The sequence below is a fragment of the Zootoca vivipara genome, chromosome 7 (assembly GCF_965207765.1).
Source record: "Zootoca vivipara chromosome 7, rZooViv2.hap1.1, whole genome shotgun sequence".
Lineage (NCBI taxonomy): Eukaryota > Metazoa > Chordata > Lepidosauria > Squamata > Lacertidae > Zootoca > Zootoca vivipara.
This window is the reverse complement of record NC_142590.1, coordinates 48,365,185-48,390,152: the sequence shown is the minus strand read 5'-3', so window position 1 is coordinate 48,390,152 and position 24,968 is coordinate 48,365,185. Positions and strand designations below refer to the sequence as shown.

At 45.3% G+C, this 24,968-nt stretch overlaps 1 protein-coding gene across 1 annotated transcript in view; it reads left to right on the top strand.

The window, feature by feature from the left end:
* LOC118088691 (copine-5) overlaps positions 1 to 18,493 on the top strand; it is a 133,057-nt gene extending 114,564 nt beyond the window's left edge. Inside the window, exons 15-21 of the mRNA XM_060276994.2 lie at positions 8,122 to 8,168; positions 8,649 to 8,830; positions 9,671 to 9,798; positions 11,446 to 11,548; positions 14,099 to 14,156; positions 15,878 to 15,951; positions 17,586 to 18,493. Coding sequence (XP_060132977.2) covers positions 8,122 to 8,168; positions 8,649 to 8,830; positions 9,671 to 9,798; positions 11,446 to 11,548; positions 14,099 to 14,156; positions 15,878 to 15,951; positions 17,586 to 17,774 — 781 coding nt within the window. The 3' untranslated portion in view covers positions 17,775 to 18,493. The remainder of the gene's footprint in view (positions 1 to 8,121; positions 8,169 to 8,648; positions 8,831 to 9,670; positions 9,799 to 11,445; positions 11,549 to 14,098; positions 14,157 to 15,877; positions 15,952 to 17,585) is intronic.
* Positions 18,494 to 24,968: the final 6,475 nt, after the last annotated feature.

Below are 24,968 nucleotides of genomic sequence, written 5' to 3'. Positions count from 1 at the left end.
GGTTTTGAACCCAGTTCTCCTCAGTTCTAGACTCTAAGCACTACACCAAGCAAGCTCTCTGAGCCGTCACAGTGACACCTTCTTCTGTAACAGCAGTGTAAACTTTTAGTCTCATGTCAGTAAAGGTAAATAACCCGTCTACAAACTGGTGCATTTTATATTCTCATGAGATTAGGTTGGAGCTTCTAGGGATTTGACCAAAAACCTAAAGAAAAGTGCATTGCCTGCAGAGCCATGAAGTATAGAAATTTCACCACAAAGTTCCACTGATGGAGTCTTTGCTAACATATAAAATTCAACTGATCTCCCAAAAGAATTGTGTTAATCTCCTGGGGTTACAACCTTCTAGGGGGGAAACAGAATGGCCTGTTATAGAGAAACCAAAGCACATCAAAAATAAAGTCAACTGCTGCTGAAATCCCATAATGGAGAAGAATGAAAGATGGTTAACAATATCAATGTGCTGGGAGGGAAGGTATCTGTACTTGGGAAGATGCATGAGGAAATAAAATAGAGCCAGCCACCCATTACCTAAACATGTTGTTAGTCTGGAAACTTGCTGCAAATAAGAAGGACATCCTAGTCTGGAAAAGACCTTTAAGACACAAGCAACTCGAGAGTAGAAGGCGTGGCTCAAATAAGGAATGGCTAGATCAAGAGAGATTGGGTCACTACTATTTTCTGATTTCATCTTAGAGGATAGAGCCGAATTACTTACCATCTTACACCAAAAGTGGCTGCTTGACATGGGCCTCTCAGAATCAATGTTCATGAAAAGAAAAGAAAAACTTGAACCAATTTTACAGCACTGTCAGACTCCTGGTGACCGTCTGTCCTGTCAACAATTCTGTTTGCCCACTCCTGACAAGTTCCCACATATTTTGAGTATTAGGGATTATGGTTTCCAGGCAGAGCTGAGCACTGGTTTCTATTTAGAAATTAGGCGCTGGACATGATGCTCATCTTCAGATGTGGGCATTTATGTTGGCTTTGCCTGTTCCAGCCATCCCAGAGTTACACCAGCTCAGCATCCTCTTTGTACGAGAAGGCAACACTGTCCAGTTAGAAAAGATTCTGCCAGAGATCAATTTGCGCCTCTTGAGTGGCAGCAGACTCTGGGAATCAATACAAGTTCATTCAGAGCACTTAACAACAATCAGGTTGTTAGGCCTTTATTAACTGGTCAGAGGAATTCCTAAAAGAACAAGATTTAGATTTGATTAAAAAAAAAAAAGCTTAAAGGTCACAGAGATTTCTACAGTTTATTCCGTAACAAAGCAGAGTCTGAATTGTTCATCAGCAAGCAAACACACGTTCCTTGAATTGCAGGGCATGCCATTCCCATCTGTTGAAGGCCAGAGCTCTATTGCCTCTCCCACATAAGGAATTAAATGTGTTTCCTCTTGTGACATTTTTATGGGCCGGAATTCCATCAATATCATCTCAAAATATGGTATTTAAATATGCACCAGTTTAATAGCTTGTTAATTATTCCTTTCCTTTCATTGAGCCATCTGCCCTCTCCCTTAGTGGGGGTGAACTGGGATTCCCAACAGGACTATTTTACCAAGCTTGTTTCATTCATATATATATATATATATATATATATATATATATATATATATATAATGATTTTCATTTATATACATTTCAGTAGTAGTTTAACAGTAAATCAAACATTTCAAAACTCGACTTCCTTCCTCCTCTTTCCGCAGTTCATCAGTTCATTAATTTTTTATCATAATTCCCTGCATTTATAAAGTTATATTAAATCATTCTTTTATTCATCTATTATCATATATTTATATTTTTAAAACTGCAGGTTATTACAATAGTCCTGCCAGTGTTTTTATCTGTTTTCAATTTCATTGTAAATATTCAATATATTTCCATTCCTTTAGAAAAAGTTTGTTATCCTAGTTTCTTATTCTTCTGGTAAGTTTTGCCATTTCTGCATAATCCATAAATTAAGCTTGTTTCATTCACAGACTGGTGCTGGAGAGCCATTAGCCAGCTAGGCAAATATTCATTTTCTTTATTACTTCTTTTGCAATACTTTAATGATAGGGGGTAGGGACGCAGGTGGTGCTGTGGGTTAAACCACAGAGCCTAGGGCTTGCTGATCAGAAGGTCGGCGGTTTGAATCCCTGTGATGAGATGAGCTCCCGTTGCTCAGTCCCAGCTCCTGCCAACCTAGCAGTTCGAAAGCATGTCAAAATGCAAGTAGATGAATAGGTACCACTACAACGGGAAGGTAAATGGCGTTTCCGTGTGCTGCTCTGGTTCACCAGAAGCAGCTTTGTCATGCTGGCCACATGACCTGGAAGCTGTACGCCGGCTCCCTCAGCCAATAACATGAGATGAGCGCTGCAACCCCAGAGTCGGTCACGACTGGACCTAATGGTCAAGGGTCCCTTTACCTTTACCTTTATGATAGGGGCTATTTCTTTTATTAGTATTGAATTTACACTTAGCTCCAGCAATATGTCTATCCATGCCTGTGAGCCAGGTTGAGAGGTATTTATGGAGAGAAACAGTGGGAGGAGTTGCCTTCAAGTCCTGCTTTTGGACCTTCCCAGTAGCTTCTTAACAAACAATTTAGGAAACAGGACAATGGACCACATAGAGAGCCTTGCAAAAGCTGGGTTCTTATGTCCCTGTCTTCTTATCCTCAAGTCTCCAAGGAAATACTATACCATTGCCATTTAACTCCTACCTTCTTAAACACACACACACACACCCTTTTAAGCCCATATTGCCTGTATGTGTGTGTGCCTGTGTATTATATATATATAGTGGCAGTTGAGGATCACACTCCATGTATCTGCACTAGTTCTGGTACCCCAATGGATCTCAGAACAGCAGCAAAACAAAAAGTCCTTTCCCACTGGACTTGTCTCTGCCTATCTAACCAGAAGTTTAAAATGTTATCTTCCATTGACAGCCGCATTCTTTCATTACAGTGGTTGCACAACATCTGAAGGAAAGCTCTGTCATGGGAGCAGCTGATATTGACTGAGGGTAGGAGATGACAGGCTTGGAATCTCATCTGAGAAGGCTGCCAGAGAAATGTCTGCAGGCAGCTTTTTCAATCATCCCTTTTATCAGCACTAATGTTAGCTGTCCTCTAAACCACTGTTCTTCATCCACTGGGATAGAGCCCAGAAATGGGACTTGCTTCATACCAGTCCTAGTAAGACAAAGAAAACATAATGTATAGCTGATGTGCTGTGCTGTTAGCAATGCCACTTGGCACAGTCACCTGACATTTATAACTATTGGTTTATCATCAGTTGTTGAAGACAATGTAATGCAGCAATTGTGGAATCATAAGCTGGCAACTCTGTACACCATGTGTAGACAAACTAAGGCCCGGGGGCCGGATCTGGCCCAATCGCCTTCTAAATCCGGCCTGCAGACAGCCCGGGAATCAGCCTGTTTTTACATTTGTAGAATTGTGCTTTTATTTAAAATGCATCTCTGAGTTATTTGTGGGGCATAGGAATTCGTTCACCCCTATATATATATATATATATATATATATATATATATATATATACCGTGTTTCTCCTTTTTTAAGATGTAGTCATAATATAAGCTATAGCAGGATTTTAAGCGTTTAGGAAATATAAGCCATACCCCGTATAAGCCATACCCTGAAAATAAGCCATACCTCCGCAGAGTGAGACCGCTGAGCGCCCCAGCCAGCGAGCGGGACCCAGCACGCTGGCCACAGGAGGAGGAGCAGGCTTGTCGGGTTGTCACCCAGCAGCACGCATGGAGTGCCCCGAGCCTCTGGGAGCCGGCAGGAGGAGGAAAGAGGCTTGCCAGGTCGGTACCCAGCAGCACGCGGGGAGCGCCCCGAGCCTCTGAGAGCCAGCAGGAGAAGGAGGAGGCTTGCCGGGTCGTTGACAAGCAGCATGCGTGGAGGACCCCGAGCCTCTGGGAGCATTGCTGCTGCTGGCTGCCAGAGGCTCGGGGCGCTCTGCGCACGCTGCTGGGTGCCGACCCAGCCAGCCTCCTCCTCCTGCCAGTTCCCAGAGGCTCAGGGCGCTCTGCGCGTGCTGCTGGGTGCCGACCCAAGCCTCTGGGAGCGTTGCTGCTGGCTGGCGGAGGCTCGGGGCGCTCTGCGCGCGCTACTGGGCAACGACCCGGCAATCCTCCCCCCAGCAGCACCCAGTCGGCACCCAGCAGCACGCGCAGAGCGCCCTGAGCCTGTTAACAGGGGAGGCTTCTGGGCTTCGCTGCCGCCGCCGAGTACCCAAGCGGCTTGGCCCCTTTGCCATTTTTAAAACGCGTTTCCTTTCAGTTACTCTTGTGCCTTTTGAATTTGCCTGCTCTACTCTACCTTAGCCTATCCTTCCCCCTCCCAAGGAGCTTGTGCTTTTGGGTTTTCTTGCCATTTCTAACCCTCGCTGCCGCCAAAGAGCCCAAGCAGCACGGTCCCCTTGTGCGGTTTTTTCAATACGTGTTCCTTTTGTTGAGCTCACTTTCCTGATCTTCCCCTTCTGCGCTCTCTTTGCCTTTTCATTACTGAGCCAAATAATACAGTCTTTTTTTAAATAAAATAAAAAAACCGCTGCTTCTGGCATTCCTGCTTTCTGTTTTCCTGGGCTTCTTCGCATAGTTCCCCTGGCCGCGTTTGTTTCTGTTTTCACCGCCTGCCTTGCTTTGTTGCTTACAGTTGCTTGGGCAACCTGAGAGCCGGCACCATTTTGAAAACACCACGTGGCTCGGAGCTGCTGGGTTCCAACCTGGCAGGCCTCCTCCTCCCAGAGGCGCCCAGCAGCGCCGTGCACAGCGCCCCAGGCCTCCGGGAGCCAGCAGCAGGAACGCGGCATGCGGAGGCAGGCGCCCAGAACCATACGGTACTTATGGTAATAAAAAAAAATTTGACACCCCCCAAAAATAAGCCATAGGTAAAATAAATATAAGACGGTGTCTTAAAATGTGAGAAACACAGTATATAGTCCAGCCCCCCACAAGATCTGAGGGACAGTGGACCGGCCCTCTGCTGAAAAAGTTTGCTGACCCCTGCTGTACACCACGGGCCAGCAGCATGGCAGCCACAGGGACAGAACTAAGGTTTTCGCTGGTGCCCATCCCCACCTGCCTCCCACCACAAAATGAGCTTGAAAGAAGCCTTCTTTAACCAATAGAACATTTCCTTCAAGTCTATGTGGAATCCAAAGAAGGTTACATTGGGGAAGGGAGAGGTGTGGTGCCCACAACAACATATCCATTTTGCAAATGTGTCCATGCCTCCCCCCCCCCAAAAAAAAGATTGGTGACACCAGGTGAATACACTTAGAAGCCTAAACCCTCTTGGGGTTGGTGAGTTTGGCACCCAGCAGTAGCACAGGGCCCGAGTAACTAGGAGCCTGCCTGCCCATCTGCATGTTCCCTGGGCCGCTGCTCTGGGCAGCTGGGCACATCTCCTCGCTTAGGGTGCAAGGGACAGGAGGTGCCAATACAGTTCCTTGCCAAGGGCGCAAGGGAGCCTGCTCAGTTCTGTGTAGATGTGTGGGGATTTGGGCTGCAAGTTCCTTAACAGTGAGCCATCACCCAGGAAAGAAGTAGTTCATATTTTTCAGCATTATACTGAGCCTATGAAGAAGATAAAGTGGCTGGGCTGTGGTGCGTACTGCATCCATGCCCTAGTTTTCAAATAGGCTCTGGGGAATCATTGAATTAAAAGAAAGATGTTACAAGTGAGCCTCTCATCCTACTGACATCCTGCAATGAAAAGCAGCATGTTTGGTCTGTGTATTAACTGGGGGGTATTTTACCAACCCTCCCTTCTCATATGTCAAGAGCAACGGTACTGTAGCCAAAATCCAGTGGCTCCAGCAGAGGACTTGGAGAGTTCAGTTTTCTTTAACCTTGGTCAAGTCAGCGAGAACCCAGGCAACCCAGTTTGCCAGATTATGGTTTTGTAGTCTATCATTGGGGGGGTATAAAATGTGTGTTTATAATGCCAGCTGAAAAGATAGCAGGATTTGGTCAAATTGGCCTAATTAGCCGAAAACTGTCCAGCAATGGTAGCTTTATTCACAGCTTCAGAAGTTTCTGGGACTTGGAGCTATTGCAGTTGGGAAGAAGGGAAGCAGCCAAGAAATGTGCAACCCTCTTACTCTGAGTGGCCTAGAACGACGAATCAAGGCTCCACATCTTTAAAATTCCCGTTTGGCTTCTGCTGAACTGATAAAATGGAAGTGCAGAGAAAAGCTTGCCATGCGATTAGCTCCTTTGTTTTCCCCTGGAAAGATGGGATTATGTATGAAGAAACAGACTTTTGTTTTTCAACCTGAACAGTAGTAAAGTCACAGGGTTAGGGAGCAATCCCAAGCAGATATAGTTATTGGGGGGGGGGTGCTGGATAAATCCCCCAGGTGCCAATAAGAGGATGCTCACTTTCTTTGCCTGCTGCATTCCTCCCTGTCAGGGAGTTGTTGCGGCTACTCCCGAGTAAAGACGCTCCAGTCCATTGTGTCTTTAAAGGTTTTATTGTGCATACTATTTCCAGTGCAGAGACAGCAGAAAACATGACCTCCTAGTCCAAACTAAGGCCCGGGGGCCGGATGTGGCCCAATCACCTTCTAAATCTGGCCCGCGGACGGTCTGGGAATCAGCATGTTTTTACATGAGTAGAATGTGTCCATTTATTTAAAATGCATCTCTGGGTTATTTGTGGACCATAGGAATTTGTTCAATTTTTTTCCCCAAAATATAGTCCAGGCCCCCACAAGGTCTGAGGGACAGTGGACTGGCCCCCTGCTGAAAAAGTTTGCTGACCCCTATCCTAGTCACTCTCAGAACCCAGCAATGGCGCCCGCCGGCTTCAGGGCCATCATAATAACCTGGGCACCCCGAAACGCCACCCCTTCGCCCTGTGTTTGGGCATGCGCCCCTTCTTCCCCCGGCTGGCTAGGGCAGTGCCTGGACTCCGATGTCTCCCTGAGCCGTCCCTCCTCCACTTGTTGGTCAGAGTGCTGCAGGGGCTCTGATGCCTCACTGAGCTTTCCCTCCTCCATTCTGCTCCCCCCTGACCCGCTGCTAGCGCTGTCACTGGGCGAAGTGCTGGTCAGGATGATGGGGGGAGGCTCCGTATAGGGAGTCCCCCTGACACTCCCCATAGCGTTTCTCCCCACTGCATCTGGCTCTAGCTAGGCTCCAATATTATAAATTAACCCAGCTTTGGGGAAACACTGAGGGTGGGAGGGTTAGGAGGAATGGGAAGAGGATGGATGGTTCAGTACCCGCATCCCTATAATGCTACTTTACTGTTTTGTGGTGATGACACATTTTCAAAGGCAAGAGCCTGCTGCTCTCACATATATTTGAGAGACACCCCAAGGCAGTGTCAAACATGTTTCTTCTCAGGAATCTGTGCCAACATGCAGGGATACTTTAACACCCAGTCTTGTGTATGTTTACTCAGAAGTAAGCCCCCACAGTGGGCTTTGCTCTCCAGCACAGTGCGAAAACCTAAACATTGTCTACATAGGCTGTTGAGGATCCCAAGGAATATTATGCCACTCTCTGTTGCGTGTGCCTGTTATGTGGGTTGATTCCAGTATTAGTTCTGCTCAGAGTAGACCCGTTTATATTGATGGGCAATACTAACTTTGGTATATTAATTCCAGGGAGTCTTCTCTGAGTGGAACTTAGTTGGTTAAAACCTTGTGATTTTACTTTTGAACTGTTTTGTTGTTTTAATAAAGAACTTTGTCCAGGTTGCCTTTGGGACCCCCCCCCCCCAAAAAAAAAACCAGACAGTGTGAGGTATTAGGTGGAGTCCGTGAATAAAATAAATAATATAGAACCATTGGTTGCTCACAGAGTATCTGCCAATTGCTGTGGCCGTGTGTGTGTAGAAGGCACATGGCAGCATAACCTGTCTTTTTGCATCTTCTCTCAACTCTAAAGAGAGAGATTCGAAAACTGAATCCAACTCTGAATGGGAGACAGCGGGAAAGTGAAAGGAGCCAGGAAAGAGATGGATAAGTGGTGTTCTAGACATTCACTTGGGTTGGTCATTCCACTCAAAGCTTCTGAGCTAATCAAAATGCTTATAGATTTATCAATCTGACTAAGTAATGTGATGTGACATTTTTTCAGGACGCAGATCAATTTCACGGTAGCCATTGACTTCACAGCTTCCAATGGTAAGTTTTTTTTACAGCAGATGTCTCGCAGAGCTGCTGCTAAGTTTTTGTTCACTTGATTCCCAATGTTTAAATAATTCTTTTTGGAGATGCACGCATTTATTGAAGTTGTTAAATCTACAGTGCAATCTACAGCATGTTTTCTCAAAAGTGTTCATTGTGTTCAATTGTACATCTGCGTAGGACTGTAGCCTAGAGGCATAATACCATATGTGCCTAGTCAGAAATAAGTTAAATGCAGTTTCACTCCAGTTTACCTCTGAGTAAGTGTGTTGTATCTTCAAACTTGGAAGGTGGGATACATCTTAGGAGCTTCCTCTGTTCCTGTTTCATGCAGACCTCATGAATGCCACACTACAACCTACCAGACAGTGAACCAACTACAATTCATTCTCTCTCTCTCTCTCTCTCTCTCTCTCTCTCTCTCTCTCTCTCTCTCTCTCTCTCTCTCTCTCTCTCTCTCTCTCTCCCCTTTGGCAGGGAATCCCTCTCAGTCTACTTCCCTTCACTACATGAATCCATACCAGCTCAATGCCTATGCAATGGCACTGAAGGCTGTTGGCGAGATAATCCAGGACTATGACAGTGACAAAATGTTCCCAGCACTTGGGTTTGGAGCCAAAATTCCTCCGGATGGGCGTGTGTCTCATGAGTTCCCCTTGGTACTGACACCTTCCTTGGAATCACACTAGCATTCAACTTCTTATACTTTGCCTCAAATTGAATCCAGTGGCAGGCAAACAGGCAACATTCCCTGATGAAGGAAAAATCCCCATGTTCTCCTTCAGCAGGAACTTTTCACCAATAGCAGAATCCTTAAATCTTTTAGAATAAAATCCTAAACACATTTGCTTGGGAGCAAGCCCCATTAAACATAGTAGGACTTACCCCTACTATGAATAGGTTTGCACTATGTGCCTTTGCTTTCCCATGTGATGGTCTCATCCTTGAAGGCTTACCTGGCAAGGAACATCCCAGAGTCCTGGGGCTGACTTAGATAAGTTTGAGGCTGGTTTCTTTGTCTGTCTTTGAAAAGTTGACGTGAGCTTCAGATGCAAAGAAGGGTCATCATTTTCATTTGCTGCTGCTGTCCCTCTAAATCCCAAGAGGCAGCTCCCATTGCATCAGCGTAATCTCTGGTGACATTTATTGCACTCCCTTAGCTAGCAGTTCCTCTAGCCAGTGTATTGATCTCTGCCGATGACCATCCATCAGCTGAGCCAAACATTGAGAATGGGGCGGGCAGTGGTAGAGGAAGGGTGGCGGTGGGGGCGGTCCGCCCCAGATGTCATCCCAGACGGGGGTGACAAAATCCCCCCCCGGCGGATCGCTCCTGCCCCATGGGCAGATTGCCCCGCCCCTGGGTGCACGGCATGTGCGCTGCTCTGGGTGCCCAAGCGGCTAGCTCCGCCGCTGGGGTGGGGGATCCTAAAAGGGCAAGGAATCAGCCACTCTCCCTGGGGAACTTTCACCCTAATTGTCTCTTCCTTTCTCTCCTGCAGAATGGCAATGTTGACAATCCTCATTGTAGTGGCATAGAAGGTATCCTTGAAGCCTATCACCAGAGCCTCAAGACCGTCCAGCTCTATGGTCCAACTAACTTTGCACCGGTGGTTAACCACGTGGCTAGGTATGTCTCATCAGTGCAAGGTATCGTCACAAAGCATGACAAATGCTAGCTGTGGTTGGAAGTGGCCCACAGGTATGAGAATCAGTGATGGCGGAGGAAACCTCAAAGAGACTGGAGGTGCAACAGGGCTTTGTTTAGACTGCTCAGTCTTCCTGCCTAACAGCTGACGCACACAGAAGCGCAGCAGCAGCAGCCACTTCCCCAGCCAGCCCCAAAGCTTCTACTCTAGTTGAAGAGAGAGTTGTTTGGAGGGAGAGACAGTGGGAGAGAGAGAGCAGGAAAGCAAGATAAAATAGGCCTTTAAGAGGCTTTTAAATAGGCTTTATAAAGAGGTTCCCCACTTTACGTGATTTCACTTATGCGCGCAGGGGCCCGGAACGTCACCCCTGAATAAGTGGGGGATGCCTGTACTTCAGTGGCCATGTGAGCTAGTCCTTAACTAGGGTTACATCCAGTTGTTGCGCCAGGAACACTCTGTTCTTCCGCCAACCCTTGAAGCACAAAATGTATCATACTACTTCAATTAATTGATGTTGGAGGTAGATCTCCTAATATGCTTGAACTAGACATACCATTAACCCTCCTCTCTATCACTTATTCCCCAAATGATGCCATTCTGAAAGATTTGGTTTTTCCAGTCTGGTGGCACAACCATGTTCAGTCCCATCCCCACCATCTTCTTCTTCTTCATCATCATCATCATTATCATCATCATCATCATCATCCAGGACTGTAATACAGGACACGGTTCTATGAACAGTTGCCAAAGAAACAAATTCCTTGCTAATGTTTGCTAAAGATCCTTTGAGGATAAAGGTGGCCCAGTCATTGTGTCATAGCAAGCTGCCACCAGACTGTAGCACTTGGGTGTTCGGGGCTGCAGAATGTGGGGTGTTTGTTTGTTTATGCTTTTCAGGTTTATACATTTCACTAATTTTACAATCATTTTAACATTTGAAAGCTTGACTTCCTTCCCCCTCTTTCTGTGGTTCCTTAAATTTATTTTTAATATCTTCTGCAAATCCAAATTAACTTAATTTGCTCATTTATTCATCTATTTTAAATATGTACTCTTATAAAACTGCAGGTTATTACAATAATCCTGCCAATGTTCTGATCTGTTTACAATTTATCTGTAAATATTAAATAAACCATTTCCATTATTTTATAAAAAGTAAGTTGTCTTGATTTCTTATTCTTGTGCTCAGAGTGGGTGGGGAATATAAATATATTATTATTATTATTATTATTATTATTATTATTATTATTATTATTATTTGGTAAGTTTCACCATTTCTGCATATTCCATAAGTTTTTGAATCCATTCCACCTTTCCTGGGGCTTTTGCTTCTTTCCATTTTGGGGCGAGGAACATTCTTGCCGCTGTAGAAGCATACATAAATAAGTTTCTATACAGTTTAGGTAGTTTGTCCCTATAATTCCCAAAAGAAAAGCTTCTGGGGTTTTTATTCATGCTATTTTAAGCATCCTTTTCAATTCATTATATATCATTTCCCAGTAAGCTTTAACCTTACTACAAGACCATATGCATTTCAGAATGTGGGGTGTTTAGTTCAGAATTCAGACCACCCTGACAATACTCCTGCCTCTGTTCCTAAATTCACATCATCTCCTCCCAAATCTCAGGTACGCTACAGCTGTGCAGGACGGTTCCCAGTATTTCGTTTTGCTCATCATCACTGATGGCGTGATATCGGACATGGCCCAGACAAAAGAAGCTATTGTCAACGTGAGTAGCACAGGTTTTTGGGGGGGCGTTGTCCCAAATGAAAGTGTAACTGCATCTGCCAGGATGGGGAGTAAAATAGTTTCAGGTAGGCTAGAGAGTTAAGATCCTGGGATTTATTTCAAGCCACGGTGGGGATGTAACCACAGCATAGATCCGTTTTCCCACTGCAAAAAGGTCAAACATTCACTGGCCCCACAGGAACTCCACATAGGAGCACTAAATAGTGTAAAGAAATATGCTGTTCCTTCTTCACCTTGTAGCCATTTTCTGCCTTCGTGTTAACAACATGACTGATACAGCACTTCTAATTAGATTTAGAACTCGCATAGTGCTTAACTTAATTAGTAACCCGTGCAGAAGCCTATAAAGTAGACCCCTATTTTAAAGATGAGGAGAACCAAAGCTAGCAGCAAGCCTAAAGTTTGGGTTGTACCCAACTCTTCCCAACTCACTCTTTTAACCACTGTGTGCCACCCTCTGTTATCTCCTGCCTGATCAAAGCAGCTGATGAAAGATTAAGGGTGAGAGAAAATGACTTGCCCAAGGCTAATTTGCCCATTGCTCAGGCAGGCTTTGAACTCAGGCCTCCCAGGCAACTTTGAGTATCAGCTGGACCACATGAACTCACAGCAGCTTCCTATTTGCACCATAATTGCTTTAAGCACCCAATCACTTCTTTGGGCAATTTTCCTTTTATCTCCTCCTACCCATGCAGCCATTTTGACACTTCCATGCACTGTGTTGTGGGTGAGGGGTCCTCATTATTAAACTGTTCCAGCCCGGCCAGAGATCAACCCCAGCGAAGAGCACACTGATGATTACACCGTCTGCAGTTTTTAACAGCTAAAAACAATCAGTGATTGCTGATGGGGAAGAGGAGGAAGCTTGATAATTAGATTAAAAGGCTGTGTGTGTGTGTGTGTGTGTGTGTAGAACAACAACAACAGAGTTCCTGAAGGTGTTGGCAGGCAAGCAGAATGGAAAGCACAAAGCATATCACTATGATTTCTTTAAATAGCACAATGGCAAAGTCATTTAGCAAGTAGGGGAGCATTAGGGTCAGGAAGAGGTCTCAGAAAGGGTTGTTTCTATAAGCAAACAGAAGGGTTTAGCCTATTAAAACTGGAAGAGGTGGGTGAATCTGCTCCCTTTTTCTATGGTAGCAGCAGTTCCTTGCTAAATCAGTTGTGACAATGGGTTAAATCTGATTCTGTGACTATGTTAGTTTAGCACCATGGAGTGTGAATCGGCTCCCGCCCCATCTCCCCCATGACAATATACTCAAAATATTTTTGCTACCCATATAAGGACAAAGTGGCATTTTGTGCTTTTCAAAAGGTCCAAAGTCTGCACGTATAAAGTGTGAACAGAGTTAAATATACAAATATGCCGCAAAGGGGTGGGGGTGGGGATAGACTGGCAATATGCTATTACAACCAGCAGCAAACTTAGCAATGCATTTAAAAAGACAAATCTCTCTTCATTGTTCATCTGGAATATGGGGGGCGGGGGGGGGGGACTCAAAGTCCAAGTTCTGCTCCCCCTGGTGTAGTTATCACAAAAACTGATTTTTGTGAATCGCACATGAGGATCATATTCTCAACATGCTGGTGTGGCTAAGAGTTGCACTGCCATGGCTGGCTGGACATGCCACTACTCAAGTTCCACATGTGAACATGTCATTGGGCATTTGAAATTCCACCAGCCATTATATGAATCAGATGTGGGAAACCTTTTCCCCTGCAGATGACACTACAACTACAACTCCCGACATTCCTGGCCATTGGCCGTCCTTGCTTCGACTTATGGAAGTTCTAGCTCAGCAGCATCTTTAGGGCCAAAGGTTCCCCCGCCTGATACAAACGAATCACTATAAAATAACTACGCATATATCTTTAAAAGGCCTAGATAACCATAGTCTTCCACTTATAATTAGGAATGGCTTTGGTTCCACCTTTCTTACATTTCTGTGCCAAAGCCAAGCAGCAGCTACTCTGTTCCCACTTCCCAATATTACAGTGATACCTCGACGTACGAATGACTCGACTTACGAAGGTTTCGAGTTACGAACGGAGCTCTGTCCGCCATTTTGGATGCGGCGCAAATAGGATTTTTTCAACTTACGGATGTTTAGATAGGATTTATTCGACTTACGAATTTTTTCCGCTAATGCATTCCTATGGGATTCGACTTCCGATTTTTTCGACTTACGAATGTGCGTTCAGAACGCATTAAATTCGTAAGTCGAGGGACCACTGTATTTACCTTTAATGCAAATATTCATAACCAAGCAGTGCTAAAACTAGCCCAGGGGTAATTGCATCCCTGACCACTGGCTGTGCTGCCTGGAGGTGATGGGAGTGACAGTCTTGCAACAGACTCTCCATCCCATCTCTGCCCCACACAATCTATGTCCTGATTTCTGACACATCACTTTGCAGCTTTCTGCTTTGAATTCATGCTCTTGTTTTCTCTCTTCCTCTCCTTCCCATCTCAACCCCAACCCTCTGCCACACACATCTTTTTTCCTTCTTTCCTGTTGACTCTCAGGCTGCCAAGCTTCCTATGTCCATAATCATTGTAGGAGTTGGACAGGCTGAATTTGACGGTAAGAACTTTTGTGCAAACAGTCATGAAATATGAGGACTTTCTAATGCTTTCGCTGAAAGGCTGAATCCTAGGCTCCTGCTACAATGGCAGCTGTTATCCCAGGAGTTAAGGCCAGTATGAGATAGTTGCAATCTATGCTTAGCCGAAACACCCACAGCAACTCTGGCATCACCCACCCACTGCAGCTTTGCATACCAGCAGTGACACTGGATTAGCCATGTTCAGAAAGCAGAAATAAATATATTACAAATAGTGCATTGATACCAACCAGATCCTTATCTCCCCCATGTGGCCGAGTTTGGCTGGTGAGTGGGGCCACCCACCTGCCAGTCACCTGACATTAGTTATTCCAATTTTGTTTTGAATCAAGCCATGCAGGCAAAGGCATGGTGCTTTGCAAGCTCTGGCGTGGTGCTTGCATAGTGCTGTGTGGCATATTTTGCAAGCCCCAGTGCTCTGCATGGGAGAATCGCAGTGCCTGCCAGTCCCCTTTAGGCCCAACTGCATCTCCACCTGCAGAGGGTATGTAGGCATGATGCTCCTTTGCAAGCAATGTCCATGCAGAAGAGCCACTTGAAAAGAAGAAGGGTGCTCCTTTGGGTGCACTGCATAGCTGCCAAGTTATCCCTTTTTTTAAGGGAAATTCCATTATGCTGAATAGGCTTCCTCATGAGAAAAGGGAAAACTTGGCAGCTATGCAGTGCACTGCTCCACTGCTCTTGGTCAGGGAGAAGTAGAACAACATCACCTCCCCAACCCCCTGCTCCGGGCTGAATGTTTACTTGGGGGGAGGAGCTCCTCCCCAAAACTACTTTACGGCTACAGGTGGTCCCCAGGTTAGCTCAGGGCAGGTCAACCTGATTCGGGACCCCTGCATCCATGCCACAGGGTAGATAGGGGCAGCTGTGCACAGTCACTATAAAAAGGTAAAGGACCCCTGACAATAAAGTCCAGTTGCAAATGACTCTGGGGTTGTGGCGCTCATCTCGCTTTACCGGCCGAGGGAGCCGAAGTTTGTCTGCGGACACTTTTTCTGGGTCATGTGGCCAGCATGACTAAGCCGCTTTTGAACTGCTAGGCTGGCAGGAGCTGGGACCGAGCTCACCCCATCGCGGGGATTCGAACCACCGACCTTCCGATCAGCAAGCCCTAGGCTCAGTGCCACCTGCATCCCCGCACAGTCACTATAGATTTGCAAATATTCCCATAGACATTGAATGAACCATGATTACCCCTCTGTTTGCAGAAAGTGCTGCAAAGCAGCAGCTAAACTTTCTCATATATTTGTTTATGCCACCAATTGCAAACTCCATGCCTCAGATTTGACAGTGCAAAAAAGGTGCAAAAAAGGCTGAAAGGCTGTGTAGTGAAATCAACGGATAAAACATTGATCTTGCAGTGAGAAACAGACATTGATAGGGCCATCAGTATAGCAAATTACAATATGCATAATGAAAATTGAAGGTGGTATTGCTGCTTGACTCTCTGGAAGAAGCTAGTGGAACACTTTGCTCAAATTGCCTTTTTCGGATAATGGAACAGTTTATGAGTCATGGCATAGATGATTTTTATGGGCCTCCTGCAGTCTTTGACTCCTTTGTACCCTTACTCATGCTATGTATGATTAACCCTCCTTCCTTCCTTCCTTCCTTCCTTCCTTCCTTCCTTCCTTCCTTCCTTCCTTCCTTCCTTCCTTTCATCCCTCCCCACAATGGACAGCCATGGTGGAGCTGGATGGAGATGACATTCGAATCTCGTCCCGTGGAAAGATTGCAGAACGTGACATTGTCCAGGTATGTTTTAAAAAAATTTTTTTTGAAAAAAACCCATAATCTGCCTTGTGTGCCAGTCTTGTTGCAGAACAGGCAAGAGCTGAAGAACATCCGTTCTTCAAAGCTGACTTGTGTTAGTCAGTGTGGGGGTTTTCAGCTCACTTTCAGTGTGCGGGGAGACCCAACAGCAGCTGTTACTCTGCTTTCCTGGCAGGCAGTGGAAACTTGTCCTGTGGAACGAATGGCGTGCTGCCCCACCAACCTTGAACCTGCTTACAACCAACCCAGGGGATGGCACTGCCTGCCAGCTTCCTCCCTAGTCTCAGGGTTGCCAGAACTCAACCAGGAGGAGGCAAACTAGGACTAAACTGGGGCAACTTGGCTCTGCCTGTGGTTGGCTCCGGCTGCACTTACTGTTGCACTCCCCTACCTTCTGGCTCACAAGTCCTAATGGGACACCAGTCACCACTACCAGCAGATGGGTCTCTATTGCTTGCTGGGAGGGTGAGGTTGGTGTTGTGTGAACACACTAGCAGAGCCAATCTGGCACCTGCACTGCACTGACACTTCCCTGCCCATCCTAGTAAGCAAGAGCAAGCCACCTGCTGGCAAGCTAGTATAATGGTTCCATTGCAGCAGGTAAACCATTTCTGATCCGCAATGTGCCAAGGCAGGGTTCTCTGAGTTACATAGTTCCCTAGCTCCAGTTGTCTTGCATCACTCTGAATATGCACCTGGATAGAGGAAAGAAAACAAGGCTGTCAGAGATGGGTGAGAACTATTGCCAGGGCAACAGCTCAGTGACGGGGCATGTCCTCACATGCAGAACGTGCCAGGCTCAATACTTGGCATCTTCAGTTAAAAGGATGATAGGATAGCAAGGTGACATGAAAGACCTCTCAGGTACATACTCCAGAGAGCTGTTGCCAGTCAGCTTAGACTGGCCCAGATGCAATGATAGTGTGCAATGATACAAGGCAACTTCCTGTTGGACTATGACAAACTGGCAAAGCTGACCAGAAAGCTCAGAAACCAAGAAGACAAAAACTTCCCATTCAAGAAAGAATGGGGGGCGGAATTATAGTTTATTAAGGAGACCATTGTAAGCAGATGAAAACATTAGCAGGATTTTAATAACACTTGTAATGTAACAAACACTATGGAGATGTGAAATAATATGCACTTGAAATTGTTGGCAATCGGACCCATGGAAGTCTGGAGATTCAGAGAAATCTCCAAATATGATGGTCTATTTGGTATTGTTGTAACTTTACTTTTGTAAAATCAAATAAACGTTGGTTTTTTAAAAAAGAAAGATACAAGGCAACTTCCTATATTTCTAATATGAATTTAATTCTGTAGCCCACCCCATCCTGAAGATTTGAGGTGAGTAACAATTAAAAGGCATAGCCTATCAAAAGCGTTTAACTTACCAGAGAGCAGCAAATTTCATTGAAAACTTGTTTCCCTATCAAAGCTGGGGAGGTTTTGGCATGATCTCTGCCTGGCGAACTGCTTGGGTTTCGCCACCTGCGATCTTTCCATACTAATGCGGTCCAGCTTTCCTGGATCAGGGAAGACTCTGCTGTAAGGATATATGTTGCCTTTTAAATGATTTGCCTTTCATGCCTTCGATATACTGTTCTCTCTCCCAGTTTGTCCCATTCCGAGATTACATTGACCGCACAGGAAACCACGTCCTGAGTATGGCTCGGCTGGCTAAGGACGTTCTTGCTGAGATCCCCGACCAGTTCATCTCCTACATGAAGGGACGCGGCATCAAACCCAACCCAGCTCCACCTCCGTACACCCCCACAGGCCACACCCTTCAGACAGAAATCTGAACGCCAGGAGAGGAAAGCAGCACTTGAGGACAGGTGCCTACAAAACACAAGTCACTCTCTTGGATCAGCTCTCAACTTTCTGCTGGCAGACTGACATCCAGGCAGTGGTCACACCACAAAACGAAAATCTACAGTGTACTCTTTTCTGCACACACACACACACAAAATCCTCTCTGAGAGCTGGTTTATTACTGCCATTCTGGCACACCAATGTGCATCGTTGGAAGGATGGACCAGCCGTGAAACCTGGGGAAAGAAGGGTTTTCATTTCATTTCATTTTGTTAAAGGACAAGCCCTGCAGTTGGCAAGTTTCCTCGTTTCCTATTTGGGGAGATCACCATGGTGAGAGAAGTCCAGCCTGTCTTGGTAGGCCTCATTAGGAGGCACAGATCATTCATTCTTCTATGGTTTGTGTGATGAAGTAGCCCTTTTCTCCATGCATCTCCCCTTGCCCCACCCCTTACAGCTGAATGATTTGGGGTCTTCTTCTTTTTTAAGCCCATGTATAGCCCAGCTGCCACCTCAAGTCTTCTGACACTTCTTCCTCGCTTTGTAATGGCTCAGCTTATGGATTGACCTGGCAGGCTGCATATTGTGATCAAGTGATTGTGTGATGTCGTCTCTTAATGCTGCTGGTGTTGCTGCTGTTCGTTGTACTGCATCCAGTCCCTAAATTGCTTAATCTCCTCCCTTTTATTCTTTGTAAATCTACTTTGACAAATATTTGTGCAGGCCTGGATTGTTTGTTCCCTTGCTTGTTTGTTTTTGTGGCTCTGTTAAGTCCCTTTTGCATTTTTTAAGCCCTGGTTTTCAGCAAATTGCTGTATAGATTTGATATCTGATATTGTGCAAGGTGAGAGAGAGAGAGAGAGAGAGAGAGAGAGAGAGAGAGAGAGAGAGAGAGAGAGAGAGAGAGAGAAGAATGGGCCTTATTTTTGACCTCTTCACAGTTCTGCCCATCAGAGTGATAACTTACAAGTGGTATCCTCAGTCGGGATGATCTTGAAGTTTGGGCTTCAAAAATGTATTCATAGAGTTACTTCCCAGGGTTAAGTAGGAATGGGCATAGCTCTTTCCACTCTCCCTCTGTTGCACTTTGGTATGTCCTTTCTTCATTTCAGCCTTTGCAGAACTTGGACCTGCTATATAAAAACTCCAGCTTGGCATGGATCACAAAACCTGAAAGCTGCTCTCCCCACCTGGCACTCTCCAGATGTTTTGAGCTGCAATTCCCATCATAGAATCATAGAGTTGGAAGAGACCACAAGGGCCATCCAGTCCAACCCCCTGCCAAGCAGGAAACACCATCAAAGCATTCGTGACAGATGGCTGTCAAGCCTCCGCTTAAAGACCTCCAAAGAAGGAGACTCCACCACACTCCTTGGCAGCAAATTCCACTGCCGAACAGCTCTTACTGTCAGGAAGCTCTTCCTAATGTTTAGGTGGAATCTTCTTTCTTGTAGTTTGAATCCATTGCTCCGTGTCCGCTTCTCTGGAGCAGCAGAAAACAACCTTTCACCCTCCTCTATATGGCATCCTTTTATATATTTGAACATGGCTATCATATCACCCCTTAACCTTCTCTTCTCCAGGCTAAACATACCCAGCTGCAGACAGCACCTGATGAGGCTTGTAACTCAGGCAGCAAGTTGGGGGAGGCTGTTCTAAAGCAGTGGTGACCTACAAGATGTTGCTGGACTCAGCTCCCATCATCCCTGACCATTGGTCATGCTGACCGGGGCTGACAGGAGGTCTCCTGCTGTGCTCTGACACAAAACCATACTCAGACTCCTAGAATTTTCCAAACTCTCCCCTGGAAAGCCCCATATAAAGGTTAGCGGGGTTTTGTGTGTGTTTAAAAAAATGTTCATGTACAGTTTATACCCATGTCCTCAACTCAGGGCAACTTAGCCGAATTTAAAAGTACCTCTCATTACACAAGTCTCCGCCAGGCAGATCTTTCAATCGTATCCCTTTTAAAACCAGAAATTCTAGACAAGTGCCCTTTTCCGATTCTGATTCACTCACGGATGAAGCCCTCACCCTTATTTTTTATTTTTTTATTTATTTATTATTTATTTAGATTTGTATACCACACAATCACCACAAGATCTCAGGGCAGGTCGCAGAATAAAAATACAAGTCAATAATTAAAACAAAAACAAAATAGCACACACCCCTTCCCCATTTAAAAAGCTGTGGAATACTAATCAGCCAAAGGTTTGGTTGAAGGGCAATGTTTTTGCCTGGTGCCCTAAAAAGTATATAATGAAGGTGCCAGGTGAATCTCCCTGGGGAGAGCATTCCATAAACGGGGAGCCACTGCAGACCAGGCTGGCTCTTGTGTTGCCATGCTCTGGGCCTCGCGTGTGAGAGGCACACGAAGGCAAGGCATTAGTCCAGCCCATCAACTGCCCCACCTGCAGATGACAAAGAGAAGTAGAGCTGGGTGTCATCAGCATATTGCTGGCATATTTGCCCTTTGCCACTTCCTCCTTATTCCACCACTCCATCACCTGTATTGTCTCTCAGTATTCCAGATCCAATTCCCTTACCCCATCCCTAACCAACCATACTACCAGGGTATTTCATTCTCTCTCGCATATCCACCTTCCAGAGCAGCCCTGATTCCCAAGGGTATGTCGGGCAGCTGCCACCCCTATGTGATGATAGGTTAAGGTGCTCCCGGAAGCTATTCACAAATCTCCAGGGCAGAAATGGGGGACCTGTGGCCCTCCAGATGTTGTTGGACTACAGCTACCATCGTGCTTCACCACTGGCCATTTAAAGGCCCCCTAGTTCCTCACCCCTGTTCTAGGAGGAAAAAAAGGTGCTGGGGAAGAAGATTGATGGCTAGTGAGATCCTGCTTCCAGGGTTAACTGCTGAATCATAGAACTGTAGAGTTCAAAGGGACCCCAAGGGTCATCTAGTCCAACCCCCTGCAATGCAGGAATCTTTTGCCCAAGGTGGAGCTCAAACCCACAGTCCTGGGATTAAGAGCCTCATGCTCTACTGACTGAGCTGTTCTTGTTTATTAAGTTGAAGTTCTTAAGGATTCAAAGGGCTTTTTTTACGTAGGCCAATCAAAATATGCTCCAGCTTCCATTTTCAAGTTTGAATCCTTATTTGGCAATGTTTTTACCACGTGTTTCATGCATTTGTAAAATCCCAAACTGCTTCCCCTCCTTTTATCCTTTAGCTGGTTGCTTGAGGTGTCTTAGCTCAGATCCCCAAATCTTTCTTAGCTATTTTGGGATCAGATCTGCTCTGGGGCTGGACAGCTCGTTTGCTAGCTCGTTTGTGGGATTGTGATGAAAGATGGACTTAAAGCAGATGGAAGCAGCCTAGCTAGTATTCTCCACTGTCTACTTCAGAAGTTGTTGGGGAGCATATTAGGCACTTGCTAAGCACTTTCCAAATTAATTCTTCTAGACCAAACTTATTGAGAATAGCTAAATGCTGGTGGTAGCATGATGTGAAAGGAAGCACATTGTTTATGTGAGATCCTTTGATTTTAAATTTCCTATCACCTTCCCCTGTCCTAGTCTAACAGCTGACTACACAATATAGGTCAACAAGACTCTGGACAGCTTGTCGATGGCTAGGCCTGGCCCAGGCTTGCCAAACCTAGGCTCATATGTTGAAAATATTCCAAGGGAAATAAGGGAAATTTTCCCACTATAAACAGGCACACCAATGGGATCCTGCAGTACACTTTTAAAAACCAAGGTGGTGTAATTATATAGAGTATTTCCTCCAAGTGGCTCTCTAACCCACCTTTGTAACTATCAGGCAAAATTGGTACAAGATCCAGGTCAGTTTGGTGACTGGAATGGAAGGATAAATTTGTTTATGAGAGCAAAGAATGATTCATTGTTTACCTTCAGGGCACCTTAAGCATTTGGGGTTGTGCTCAAAGGTAGTCCTATGCATAGTAGGTAAAGGGACCCCTGACCATTAGGTCCAGTCGTGACCGACTCTGGGGTTGCGACGCTCATCTCACATTTTTGGCCGAGGGAGCCAGCGTACAGCTTCCAGGTCATGTGGCCAGCATGAAAAAGCCGTTTCTGGCAAACCAGAGCAGCGCACGGAAACACCGTTTACCCTCCCGCTTGGAGTGGTACCTATTTATCTACTTGCACTTTGACGTGCTTTCGAACTGCTAGGTTGGCAGGAGCTGGGACCGAGCAACGGGCGCTCACCCCGTCGCGGGGATTCAAACCGCCAACCTTCTGATCGGCAAGCCCTAGGCTCTGTGGTTTAACCCACAGCGCCACCCGCGTCCCAAGTAGGCCCATTGAAATTAATGAACATGACAAACTTAGGTCCATTGACCTCAGTGGGTTTAGCCTGAGTAAAACTGAAAACAACCCCTACAAAGTTGTCATCTTCTTTCTCACCCCTTTAGCAACATTGGATTCTGTCTAAGTGGCTACTTATAGCTGCTTTTGAGATGAAGTCTTGGTTGGCTGACTTGGCTCGTAAACTGTTACAGCGCTAGTCAGCCAGCAAGTTTTATAATACTCACCAGAGCTCAGTGGTGGGTTTCTGTTGGTCCTTGAGGAACTCCAAGTATCTTCAGCTTTGCCAGTTGATAGTAAGTGACACTTAGTCTCCCTCTCAGAGACAGATCCTGTGCTGATACAGGGTCAGCATCACCTATAACTCAACCAGAAATTATCAGTTTGGGGGATGGCGTTGCTGTGTTAAATTACGTTTCCCGCATGATGAATAGCACAGCAATCCTGAACTGGCGGTGATCAATGGGAGTTTTGCCATTGCCATCGCCTTTGCTTTGGGATGTGGATTATACTCTAAACCTGCAACCTCGAAAAGCATATGGTCTTCCAATTTCCAAAAGAAGTAAGTAAGTGAGAATACTGTTTCTCTGCCTCTTCTGTCTTAGCAGTATTAATACATTTACCCCAGAAGCAGAAACCTCCATACAAGAGACATTGGGAGGCACATCTAATATGCTGTCTAGTTCTGCAGGAGCAGAGGTACCACTGAGCAGTGTTTGCCTGTGCTGATTTGTACCCCATCTGTCTGTGCATTGTTACATCATCCCAAGAGTGACTGGGGAAGTGCTACATAAGCTATGGTCTCTGTTAAAAGCCTACCCGTTGAGTGAAGCTGCCCTGTTCCCAAGCATATGTGAGTGGATCAGCACGATGTTGATGTATACAGCATGAAAATGTGTGTCTATGAAGGTGCTGTCGAACATCTTGGACACAAACACATTTAAAGATCAGGTAGTGGGTTGGGCATACCTGTTGAATCCCAGGCCCATTGACTAGGTCTTAGGTGGTGGAAACAACAGGAATTCTCCAGGTGACCTAGTTTGAAGACTCAGAGGAAGCCTGTTGTATGTACAGTCTACTCCCAAATCCAAATTTTCTCTGGCTTCTGGAGTTTCTTACAGCCACCCAGCATGTTCCATTTCCCCTCCTCCCTTCACGACCGTTTTTTATTTGCATGCCAATGGCCTTTCTCTCTTTTATGCTACCGTTTTCTGCGTTGAATGTCTGATGTAATATAGTTCCTATTGGACTGCCTTAAACCAAAATAAATGGTTCCTTTTATTAAAGCACTGTGTGAGCTTTCTTTCTTGTGGCACAAATGATTCATTCAGGCTATTATCAGATGTCCCCAAATTAGGAGGACAACCTAGAGAAAAAAATAAAACCACTCTCAGGACGGAGAAATGCCCTGAATGTTGTTACATATATGCTGAAAAAGGAATAAAGTCATGGAATTTTTTAGAAACAAAATCTTTACCGATAAAAGATTGTACAGTGGTACCTCGGTTTATGAACACAATTGGTTCCGGAAGTCTGTTCATAAACTGAAGCATTCATAAACTGAAGCGAACTTTCCCATTGAAAGTAATGGAAAGTGGATTAATCTGTTCCAGATGGTCCGCGGAGTACTTAAACTGAAGCGTTCATAAACTGAAGCGAACTTTCGCATTGAAAGTAATGGAAAGTGGGTTAATCCGTTCTAGACGGGTCCGCGGAGTACTCAACCTGAAGCGTACTTAACCCGAAGCATGGGTGTAATTGGTTCCGGAAGTCTGTTCATAAACTGAAGCGTTCATAAACTGAAGCGAACTTTCCCATTGAAAGTAATGGAAAGTGAATTAATCCATTCCAGATGGGTCCGTGGCGTTCGTAAACCGAAAATTCATAAACCGGGGTGTTCATAAACCGAGGTTCCACTGTATTCTCTTTCCCTATGCATGTGACTGGGTTGTGTAATTTAGATATATTTCCACACAACTTGTAACTTAGCAGTAATTGCTACAAAATACATGCACTCATTAAACGCACTAAGCTACATAAAGGTTACAAAAAGCAAGTACAGGCTACATCATTACAGAAGTGCATACAAGTAGATCTTGAATCAAAATCCTAAAATAAATAAAAAACCTTAGCAGCATTTTTACAAGAACCACAAGAAGGGGTAGGAACTACTGGCGTGATTTAGACAGCCCCAGCTGCTTCCTACTCAGATTTAATTGAGTAAGAACATCCTATGATGGTCTGCTCAGAAATAGATCCTACTGGGACTTAGGATTGTGTGCTTAGGAACCCACCCTTGATATCTAAATTTCAAATTCATTGCACAAGTAATTTCCTACAAGAACTTGCTTTTGGCATAGTTCTCAAGACTAAAGAAAACGTGGAGAAGATAGAACACACACAAAAAAGGGGAGAAGCTTTGCTATAAAAATCGGATCGTCACAAGAAACTTCAGATTCTGTTATTATTCACTACAGAAACAGCCTTTGAAATTGTACACATGTCAGTCCAAGGGTGCAAAGTACAATACAAAACCCTTTCAAGTCCTCATATTAATTGCATAATACTGTTATGAGTTAGGGTAGGGGAGTAGGTTGTATGCTGAGACCCTTCTAATTTCTGTGTCCAGCAAGTGCCAAATTTTAAACAAGGGTTCAAATTCTTGGAATAGCTAGGCTTGCTTCCTAGTGAGGCAATAGCCTAGACCATTAAGGGAACAAATGAAGTGGCTCTGTGCCAGATACCAAATGGATGGGGTCCCTCCCTTGACTCACTGGTGGTTAGTTTAAAAAGAAAAAAGTCAGAGTTGAGAGGGGAGAGTTGAGCTGGGAGCTGGGAGCTAGAATCAGGAAGCCGGGAAAGCAGAGGGCGAGAGCCATGCCTGCTTTCTG